At 42.6% G+C, this 10,943-nt stretch overlaps 1 protein-coding gene across 1 annotated transcript; it reads right to left on the bottom strand.

The window, feature by feature from the left end:
- Positions 1–330: 330 nt before the first annotated feature.
- LOC114591115 (vomeronasal type-2 receptor 26-like) lies at positions 331–5,843 on the bottom strand. Its single transcript, XM_077923357.1, has 3 exons — positions 5,651–5,843; positions 2,460–2,586; positions 331–1,372 (listed from the first exon to the last, which is right to left on the bottom strand). Exons 1-3 carry the CDS (start codon positions 5,834–5,836, stop codon positions 462–464), a joined length of 1,224 nt encoding a protein of 407 aa, XP_077779483.1. The 5' UTR covers positions 5,837–5,843; the 3' UTR covers positions 331–461.
- Positions 5,844–10,943: the final 5,100 nt, after the last annotated feature.

The following is a 10,943-nucleotide window of genomic DNA, read 5'->3' as shown; positions in this document are numbered from 1 at the left end:
CTAAATGACATTGGCCCTGTATATCTAAAGGAGCTTCTCCACACCCATCGTCCAGACCAGATACTGAGGTCCAGCTCCAAGGGTTCGTTCAAGCATTAATACACTCAAGTGAGATTCCGTTTTTTCAGTTGCTGATTTTAATACTAGAAGCAGAATTTCAAGTTACACTAAGTTATTATTTAGGCTTAGGTTATGAACTCGGGAAGAAAGTAAGGTGGGTCATGTCAAAATATAAACTGGAGAAGGATAGTGATGTATGAAGAGTGAGGCTGCACTCCAGGAGACTCTACAGGTAGGGTTATGCCTAAAGGTTGTATGTCCAGACACTCTCCAGGCATGTGATCCAATGATTCCCTTTCATCATTCAAGATGAATGAAAAATTAAGAACAAACTTTATCTAAGGAGATACATTCATTCCCAAGGCAACTCAGGAGGAAAACAGTTATAAACATGTAAAGAATCAGGCAACAACATTAGTTTTTGTGGCCAGGTGTTCCTTTGTGTTCAGATCAGGCCTCAGCACAAGAATGTAGCACTTGGGAATGAAGATGCAGCCCAGAAGCCCAGCACTAGAAGCCAAGATAGAGAAGATCTGCACGGCTACCATGTATTTCCCCTTTGTGCTCAGGTAGGTGGGCACAAAGGAGACCCAAACGCTGCAGAAGACCAGCATGCTGAAGGTGATCAGCTTGGCTTCATTGAAGGCCCCAGGCAGCTTCCTGGCCAGAAAAGCCACCGTGAAGCAGATGGCAGCCAGGAAGCCCATGTAACCGAGGGCAGCATAAAACATGGCAACAGACCCTTCGTTGCATTGCAGGGTGATCTCTCCAGCCTGGGAATGCCTGTCGGAGTCTGGGAATGGGGGAGAGATACACAGCCAAATGATGCAAATGACCATTTGGACACTGGAGCAGAAAAGGACAATGGAGTTGGCCAGACTTTTCCCTAACCATCTCCTCACCCTGTTCCCTGGCTTTGTGGCCAGGAAGGCCAGCACCACCATGATGGTTTTAGCCAACACAGAAGAGACAGCAACTGAGAAGATGGTGCTGAAGGCCGTTTGTCGAAGGAGGCAGGTGACTTTCCTGGGACGGCCAATGAAGAGGAAGGAGGACAAGAAGGACAGCAGGAGGGAGACAAGGAGGAGGTAGGAGAGGTCCCTGTTGTTGGCTTTGACTATGGGAGTTTCCTTGTATTTAATGAAGATCCCTACAACAAAGCCTGTGGTTAAGGACAGGAAGAGAGCCAAAGACGTCAGGAGAATCCCCAAATATTGTGTATATGATAGGAAGGTGATAATCCTCGGAATGCAGTGATCTCGGTCCTTGTTTGGATATTGTTCTTCTGGACATTTGGTGCAACGCTCTGCATCTGAGGAGGAGAAAAAGAATGGCTTTGGCTTTGCTTACAGACATATTCTATTACATGTCGAGAAATGCACTCATATGGGAGATATCAGAAAATGAGAATGTATTGTAAGAAAGGGAAGCTTTTTGGTGCATTTCCTTATGCGATAGTTTTCGGGCAGTAACACTACTTCATTTCCATATTCCATTTCACTTTTAATTTGTATACTGCCTTTCTATATTGCTATGCAGAAGGAGGGTTACAAGCTGAAAAAACAACAAAATAGACAGCAAAGATCACAGGCGTAATACACAAACAAAAAGTCATAATAAAAGCGTAACTTTAAAATAAACAGCATATTAAATAAAGCGATATTCAATAATATTCAATCATAAAACTCAGGAATAGTAAACAGTAAAATTTAATATCAGCAAATGCTAAACAGCTTACACTTATCATGTACAACAAAGAATTACTAATCTATAATCAATAAAAAACAGCAAGTCACTATGAATAAAAAACCACAAAACATGCAAACCATGTAAAAGGATCAAACTGAGAAACAAGGACACAGAACTTATGATTTATTTATTTTTAAAATCCTTGAACTCCTCTCTTCCAAGCTGCTACAGCTGTTCTCAAACTCCTTGTCTGGGATATCCAATAAATTCCTGCTGAAATCATATAATTTTTTATTGTTCTACAATGCTATGGAATGGAATGTTAACCTAATTATTTGATTATTGTGCATCATGCTTTCTCTCTTTTAAATAAATATTTGCTATTTTCAATATTTCTCGTTTATTTTGAAGACATCTTTAATTTCCTTTTGTGAGGGTGGTTCTGGTTCTCTGATCCTAGAAGGCTTGGTATAAAATATCCACAGCTGTGCCATATGGGCAGGGCAGGCTGAACCCAACTGGCATCCCAGAGATTGCTTCCTGCAAGTCATTTCTTTCAAATTACTTCCTGGAAGGGGGTTAAAAATGAAGAAATCAAGAAAGGATCTGCATCCAAATATGTCTTCAGAATATTCACAGAAAATTTCTGACTTATATGTTGCCCTATTCATATTCTCCCAACAAATTCCATCTCCTGTGGTGTCACCCACCTTCCTGTGTAGATATGGTCCCTTCCCCACACGGAACACAAGTGTAGCAGCAAACCGGCTTGTCTTCTTGAACCACCTTGGCATATCCTGGGCGACACCTTTTGGTACACCTGGCGTGAGGCACAGTCTAGCCATAAAGAAAAGATGGCACATTAAAGAGGAAGTGTCAGCAATATTTGTGCATATGGAACTCACTCAGAGAGTCTGGAAAGGACCCAGCAGGGTCTCCAGTCCCACAAGAAAGCACCCTTGATGTCACTCAGCAGGGGGGGGCGCTAGGGGCGCCTTGGAAGATGTCCGACAATATTATCTATCCGGCTCGCACCAGATAATTAGAGGCTGATTATGGGGAGTATATCAGTCTCCCTCATCTTCCCAGGTGGTGGGAAGATGCTGTCTCGCCCGCGGTTGTCCATAAATCACCCCCGAGATTGAAAGAAGGAGGGGGTGGGGGCACTGAGCGGAAAGCCCTTGTGAGAGTTCTGGAGCTCCCGGACGCTACTTTCAGGAGCGAAACTAGCTGCGTTGCTTAAGATAAAAAAAAAATTAAAAAAAATTGGAGAAGTAAATGCACATGTTTTGAGCGAGGTCAGGAGTGTATTATCTGCTAAATAAATTTACCACGAAGACAGAGCGATGGGACAGAATGAACAAAGGACTACCTCAAAGAAGCACAGCCATGCCGGTATGTTGAACGGAACGGAAAGGGGGGGACTTTCTTTTCCCCCCAGTATGATTTACCTAACAACACCCCCCCCCCTTAGAAGAACCGTCGCAATGATTGATTGCAAGTGAGATTGAAAAATAGACTGTGTGGAAACAAAAATGCTAATAAAAGGATTTACTCTGTGAAAGATCTGGAAAGAAGGGAGGCTTTCTTGTGGCGTAGTTACAAAGTGATCCGCCATTAAGAGGCAGACCTTGATGCAAGATTTTCAGTCTTAGGGAGGGTGAGCCATTGTTCTGCTATCAGGTTTGGATCGTAAATTTGAAAGGGCAATAACCCTCCTGGAAAGACTGATTTATGGTGCAGGTCTGGGAAAATTAAGGAGCAGATGCCGAGACTGTATTTCATCGGAATTGACAAAAATGGTGACTGCCGCCCGAATAAGACTCTTGCACTCTTGGATTTATGTGAGATGAATTACAGGAAAGCATTACAAAGTTCACACAGAAATATAACAAGGCTGATTCTTTCAACTCGCTGGTGGAGAAAATTCGGAGAAAAAGGATAACGACAAGGAGATGAGAAGATGGGACTGTGAACATCAAAGCAGCAGAAATATAAAGATGATTGGACTCCTACCGAACTCGAAGCATGGGTACCCCCCACAAAAATTTTGCAATTTGGTTTAATATTTGGACTTTGTGATATGTATTAATATAATTTGGAATAATTAATATGATATGATATGATTGGCTTGGTAAATGGAAATTTAATAAAAAATATTAAAAAAAGAAAGCACCCTTGATGTCAGGGGTGCCAATTTGAAAAAAATATTGTGGGGGCCCAGGTAAGCCGCACAACACATAATCAATGCCCATCAATTTTATGGGGTCCCAGCCCCCTCAAATATTTTATTGTGGGGGACAAAGCCCCCAAAGTTCCTAGGAGTTGGCTCCTATGCTTGATGTAGAACGGAAGCCTCCCTACTGTGTTTGCTTTTTAAATAATAACAATAACAATAATAATTTATTTATACCCCACCCATCTGGCTGGGTTTCCCCAGCCGCGCTGGGCGGCTTCCAACAAAAGATTAGAAATACATTAAAACATCAATCATCAATAACTTCCCTAAACAGAGCTGCGTTCAGATGTCTTCTAAAAGTCAGGTAGTTGTTTATTTCTTTGACATCTGATGGGAGGGCGTTCCACGGGGCAGTCACCACTACCGAGAAGGCCCTCTGCCTGGTTCCCTGTAACCTCACTTCTTGCAGGGAGGGAACCACCAGAAGGCCCTTGGAGCTGGACCTCAGTATGCGTGCTGAACGATGGGGGTGGAGACGCTCCTTCAGATATAAAAGGCTGAGGCCGCTTAGGGCTTTAAAGGTCAGCACCAACACTTTGAATTGTGCTCGGAAACGTACTGAAAAAGGTATTAGTACATAGGTCTTTGAACAACTGGAATGATGCACAGTATAATATTAATAAAAAAAGAAGGTACATTCAGGGGAAGTATTTGTGTGCCAGGAGAATTTGTGTCTATGGAGTTGATTCATAGAGTTTGGAAAGAACCCAACACGTTCTCTAGGCACAGGGCAAAAGATGCAGAAACAAAAGAAAGGAAAAGAAAAAGCCCATCCCAGAACAGCAGCAATAAAACACTCTGATGAAGAGCAGTATTTAAACATAGAGTATGATCACATCTTATGCAGGGGTTACATTTCGGGCAAGGAGTAGTATATTCAAAAATGTATATACAGTTGTACCTTGGTTCCTGAATGGCTTGGCTCCCAAACAAATCAGCTCCCAAACGCTGCAAACCTGGAAGCAAGTGTTCCGGTTTGTGAACATTTTTCGGAGGCCAAACATCTGAGGCGGCTTTCAGTTGAGTGCAGGAAGCTCCCGCAGCCAATCGGAAGCTGTACCTTGGTTTTCGAACAGTTTGGGGAGTTGAGTGGACTTCTGGAATGGATTAAGTTCCAGAACCAAAATTCCACTGTACTCAAATGAGCCCCTTGGAAACGGCTCCTGCACAACCATCCTGACCTTCCGGAGCTGGCATGCCAAGCAGGCCTCACTCCCAAGCTCTCTGTTTTGCTCACTGGGCTCCAGGATGCTCTTGCGTGGGCTCTGTGATGTTCTCATGAGATCTCGCAGGGCCGGGCTGGATTAGCCATTAAGCAAAATAAGTACGTGCTTAGGGCATCCAGGGAAGGCGGGCACCCCAGGAATTTTTCTGTTGCTGGATTTACCATGGACCATATTGTGCAGCTCAATCAGGTTCCACAAAAAGGCTCCCACAGCAAATGAAAAAATTACATACATACAAACACACACACACACACACATACATGTGTGTGAGTGTATCTGCACATGAAGAGCATTATACACATTTAATAATTTACTTAATTAATTATAATGAAAGCATCAGCCAAACTTCCCAAAGATTATACTTGAATTCCTCTTGGAAATATTCAACAGATTACTAGATCTTAATGTGTATCATGTGGGATAAAGGGGCTCTTACCTGGTTGAACAACTTGGGCCACACAATAGCTTCTGGGTTAATGGTGAGCTTGAAGTCAGTGGATGCCTCTCTCTCTATACTCCCAATTTTCACTCTAACACAAGATTCATTGGGAAGCACCACCCAATTCTCAATATCAAACATGATTGGCAGCTCCCCATCCTCACCCAAATACAGTCCGCCCATGGAAGTGTTCAACAACCGGGTTTCTCTTAAGAAAGGGTGAAGCTGGAATGACAGGGAAAACACCAGCATTTCAAAGCATTTTGGACATCTCATCCCTTCTCCCTTTGAACTCCAAAGTCCTGGCATACCTGGCCTCGTTGGAATTTATGGAGGACTAAACACCCGAACTTAGAAAGCATTTTAGATGCCTCATCCCTGCTTCCTTGGAACTCAAAACTCCTGTTGTGCCACAACGTCTCCTACTGGCAAGACTAAACAGACACCCTCCAGGTGGAGGGACGTCTGCTTTTAACTTGTTATTTTCTTCTTATGGTTTTATTATATGGTCTTATGTTTTTTTATTGCAGTAGACCACCTTGATATTTTATGAAACACACACACGCACACACACACATATTCCAGCAGGAGCCTAAAAAAAGAATCTAAATCTAAATAAATAAAACAAAAACCTTTTCCTAACTCATGCATTCGTGTCTAAATCAATGAGAATGATTATTGTAGAGTTGGTAGAAAGAACTTTGATTTCTAGAAAGAGAAAGGAAATACCTGCCATGGCTGTAGCCTTTGACATGCCAGCTGGTCTCCTCCACCCGCCATCAACATCTGCTTTGATCTGGATGAACAGGCAACATTTAAAGCATGTGCCATGATTTGGAGACTGAAGTATGTTCTGTGGCTGTCTTGAGACAGAACAGTCTGCAGCTCCTCTTCAGATGGCACCTCCGGATGCTCCACATCTCTGCATCTTGTCCAACCTCTCACAGCGAGGACGTGCTTTGAGTATGAACAACTAAATGCTTTTTGCTGCAAAAGATAGGACTCTGATTTACGTTTGCTCCTTATTTTGGTCTTCATTACAAAGGAGAATGAACCATGGATATACTTCAAGGACTTGGGACCAAAAAACAAATTTATGTCAAGGTCTCGAAAAGCTGTTGTGAGCCATACTTTTGGCCCAATTCGTTTCTCTTGTTCTTCTTGTAGCTGCATGATGACACGCAGTGCTGTATGAACGTTTACATAGTAAAGGAATACTTTGGTCTGTCTCCATAGGCCAATTAATTCACTTTGTGTCAGTATCTTAAGTTCATTCCTTTCTGGTATCGTTACTGAAAAGGCAACACAAATTCCATTGCTGGCCATCAGAGATGTCATGGCACTCAAGAACCTTTCTCCATTCTCACTGTCTGGAGCAAAGAGGCCGATCCACGTCCATCCAAAATGCTGGAGGAACTTTACAATCGCCATGTACTGAACTTCTTCATTGGGGACCGTACGGTAGACAAAAGGGACTTTGGTGTTCTCACCAACAACCCCAGATACAAAGCCATAACTGATCTGGAGTGGGGAAGAAAAAGTACAGTGTTTTATTTTCAGAGGAAAGTACAGGAATAGCCTGAAATATTTAATACCTAACAAATATTGTGCTGACTGGGGCTGATAGTTTTATTTGGAAACTTTGGGAGGCTGCAACCCTAACATAGTCTCCATTTTAATAATAATAATAATGATAATTCATTATTTATACCCCACCCATCTGGCTGGGTTTCACCAGCCATTCTGAGTGGCCTCCAACAGAACACCAAAATACAATACCCTATTAAACATTAAAAGCTTCCCTAGCAGGGAAGAATCATAGAATCGTAGAGTTCGAAGCGACCCTGAGGTTCATCTTGTCCTCCCCCCTGCAATTCAGCTGTCCCATACGGGGATCAAGCCTGCAACATTGACATTGGCAGCACCACACTCTAACCAACTGAGCTATCTAGCTTAACATAGCTCAGGATTTTCTCCCTCTTTGATGCCTCTTTTTGACTCTGCTGACGATAAAGTGAATTTATTTTGCTACTGAACGTCTTTTGTGTCCCTCCATGCCCCACCCTTCATACCTGTGGGATTTTGTACATGCCTGACATGGTTGAAATCACTTTGGAGATGATGGAATTGGCTCCTTCAAAAACAGCCAAGATATTATTCCATTTCCCACAGCGATAGTTTGGAATATTGCTTTCGCCACCTGCAAGCAGGTCTAGCATGGCATCAGAAGTGATCCTTGCATGGTAATAGTTCTCATAGAGGCTGTACCCCAATGTGATGTTGGGTAAGAGCCTGGGATCCCGGTTGATCTCTTGGATGGTGAACAAGAAGGACAAGATGTGCCAGTAGAACCTAAATGGTAAGCTGTAAGAAATCAATCAAATAAAAAGTGCCAAACCATTCACCACTTAATGAAAATAAATAGTATTTGATTCCCTAAATCATGGTCTGCATTAGGGCAGCCATACACACATAGCAGGAAGACAGCAGTTGGAAACAGTGTCCAGGTGGAAATTTCCTTTGAAATAACTCAGAAACTTTGCCAATAAATCTTTTTGGTCTGGATTTTCACTTGTTGCAACATGGGGACTCTAGTATGCATGTTTGTTTGAAGGGTGAGAAGAGACATATCCTTCTTACAAGATGAAAATCCATTTGCCACTTAAGAATTAAAATATAAGGATTGCTCAAGAGGAGAAGCACACATCTTCAACTGAACTTGGCTAAGCTTGCAATTGCGTGTCCTATTCTGCATCCAGGGGGGCTTCTAGTGTAGTTCCAGTTTGAGATAATGTCCACTTAAACTAACAATTCATCCAGGAGGATAGTTTCCTTGTCACTCATATTTCTCCCTGTGGGAACTGTTCAATCTCATTGCAATGGCAGTCACAGACACTAATATTGCTGATATCTTCTTGGAGGTTATTTCAGACAGGGGAAGGAATGGAATCAAATGCCCTCCCAAATATAAGCATAAAAGACCTCTGTTTTGTCTGCTTAAATACATTTTGTTTTGGTTTTCAACAGTAACACCATAAACTTGACATGAATTGCAAACACAACACTTGGAGTATAGGTTATTGGAAGTAACCTTAAGGTACATACATAATAGGCTCACTTCCCTTCATGGATCACTGCCTTGCCGTGGCGAAGGGGCTTGAATAACTCAGAGAAGCTATGAACTATGCCGAGCAGGGCACCCAAGATGAACAGGTCATAGTGGAGAGTTTTGACCAAACGTGATCCACCTGGAGGAGGAACCGGCAAGCCACTCCAGTATCACTGCCAAGAAAACTCCATGGACAAAGACAACAGGCATATAAAAGTTATGACGCTGGAAGATGAGCCCCTCAGGTCGGAAGGTGTCCAACATGCTACTGGGGAAGAGTGGAGGACAAGTACAAGTAGATCCAGAGCTGATGAAGCGGCTGGGCCAAGCCGAAAGGACGCTCAGTTGCGGATATGCATGGAAGCGAAAGGAAAGTCCAATGCTGTAAAGAAAAATATTGCATAGGAACCTGGAATGTAAGAACCATGAACCTTGGTAAGTTGGATGTGGTCAAAAATGAGATGGCAAGAATAAATATTGACATCCTGGGTATCAGTGAACTAAAATGGACGGGAATGGGCAAATTCAGTTCGGATGACTATCATATCTACTACTGTGGGCAAGAAACCCGTAAAAGAAATGGAGTGGCTCTCATAGTCAACGAAAGAGTGGCAAAAGCTGTACTGGGATGCAATCTCAAAAATGATAGAATGATCTTGATATGAATCCAAGGCAGACCTTTTAACATCACAGTAATCCAAGTTTATGCACAGTAATCCAAGTTTATGCACCAACTATGAAGACTTACAAGACCTTATAGAAGTGACACCAAAGAAGGATGTTCTGCTCATAATAGGGGATTGGAATGCTAAAGTAGGGAATCAAGAGATAAAAGGAACAACTGGCAAGTTTGGCCTTGGAGATCAAAACGAAGCAGGGCAAAGGCTAATAGAGTTCTGTCAAGGGAACAAGCTGGTCATCACAAACACGCTTTTCCAACAACACAAGAGACGACTCTACACATGGACATCACCAGATGGGCAACATCGAAATCAGATTGGTTATATTCTCTTCAGCCAAAGATGGAGAAGCTCTATACAGTCAGCAAAAACAAGACCTGGAGCTGACTGTGGCTCAGATCATCAGCTTCTTATAGCAAAATTCCAGCTTAAAGTGAAGAAAGTAGGAAAAACCACTGGGCCGGTAAGATACAATCTAAACCAAATCCCTTATGAATACACAGTGGAAGTGAGGAACAGGTTTGAGGATTTAGATTTGCTGGACAGAGCGCCTGAAGAAGTATGGGTGGAGGCTTGCAACATTATACAGGAGGCAGCAACTAAAACCATCCCAATGAAAAAGAAATGCAAGAAAGCAACGTGGCTGTCCAACGAGGCCTTACAAATAGCATGGGAGAGAAGGCAAGCAAAATGCGAGGGAGATAGTGAAAGGTACAGGAAATTGAATGCAGATTTCCAAAGAATAGCAAGGAGAGACAAGAAGGCCTTCTTAAACGAGCAATGCAAACAAATAAAGGAAAACAACAGAATGGGAAGAACCAGAGATCTGTTCAAGAAAATCAGAAATATGAAAGGAACATTTCGTACAAAGATTACCATAATAAAGGACAAAAGTGGTAAGGACCTAACAGAAGCAGAAGACATCAAGAAGAGGTGGCAAGAATACACAGAGGAATTATACCAGAAAGATATGGATGTCTCGTACACCCCAGGTAGTGTGGTTGCTGACCTTGAGCCAGACATCCTGGAGAGTGAAGTCAATTGGGCCTTAGAAAGCACTGCAAATAACAAGGCCAGTGGAAGTGATGGTATTCCAGCTGAACTATTTAAAATTTTAAAAGATGATGCTGTTAAGGTGCTACACTCAATATGCCAGCAAATCTGGAAAACTCAGCAGTGGCCAGAAGATTGGAGAAGATCAGTCTACATCCCAATCCCAAAGAAGGGCAGTGCCAAAGAATGTTCCAACTACCGCACAATTTCACTCATTTCACACGCTAGCAAGGTTATGCTTAAAATTCTACAAGGAAGGCTCAAGCAGTATGTGGACCGAGAACTCCCAGAAGTGCAAGCTGGATTTAGAAGAGGCAGAGGAACCAGAGACCAAATTGCAAACATGCACTGGATTATGGAGAAAGCTAGAGAGTTCCAGAAAGACATCTACTTCTGCTTCATTGACTATGCAAAAGCTTTTGACTATGTCTACCACAGCAAACTATGG

This window comes from Podarcis muralis, chromosome 2 (genome assembly GCF_964188315.1).
Source record: "Podarcis muralis chromosome 2, rPodMur119.hap1.1, whole genome shotgun sequence".
NCBI lineage: Eukaryota > Metazoa > Chordata > Lepidosauria > Squamata > Lacertidae > Podarcis > Podarcis muralis.
The sequence above is the reverse complement of the archived record's forward strand: the minus strand, read 5'-3'. Positions and strand labels throughout refer to the sequence as shown.

Excerpts from the sequence above, each read along its gene's own strand:
- LOC114591115 (XM_077923357.1), bottom strand. The coding sequence starts at position 5,836 with ATGGGCGGACTGTATTTGGGTGAGGATGGGGAGCTGCCAATCATGTTT. Across the intron at positions 2,587-5,650 it reads GGCCCAAGTTGTTCAACCAG|ACTGTGCCTCACGCCAGGTG; the intron begins GTAAGAGCCCCT and ends CTTTATGGCTAG. Across the intron at positions 1,373-2,459 it reads GACCATATCTACACAGGAAG|ATGCAGAGCGTTGCACCAAA; the intron begins GTGGGTGACACC and ends TCTCCTCCTCAG.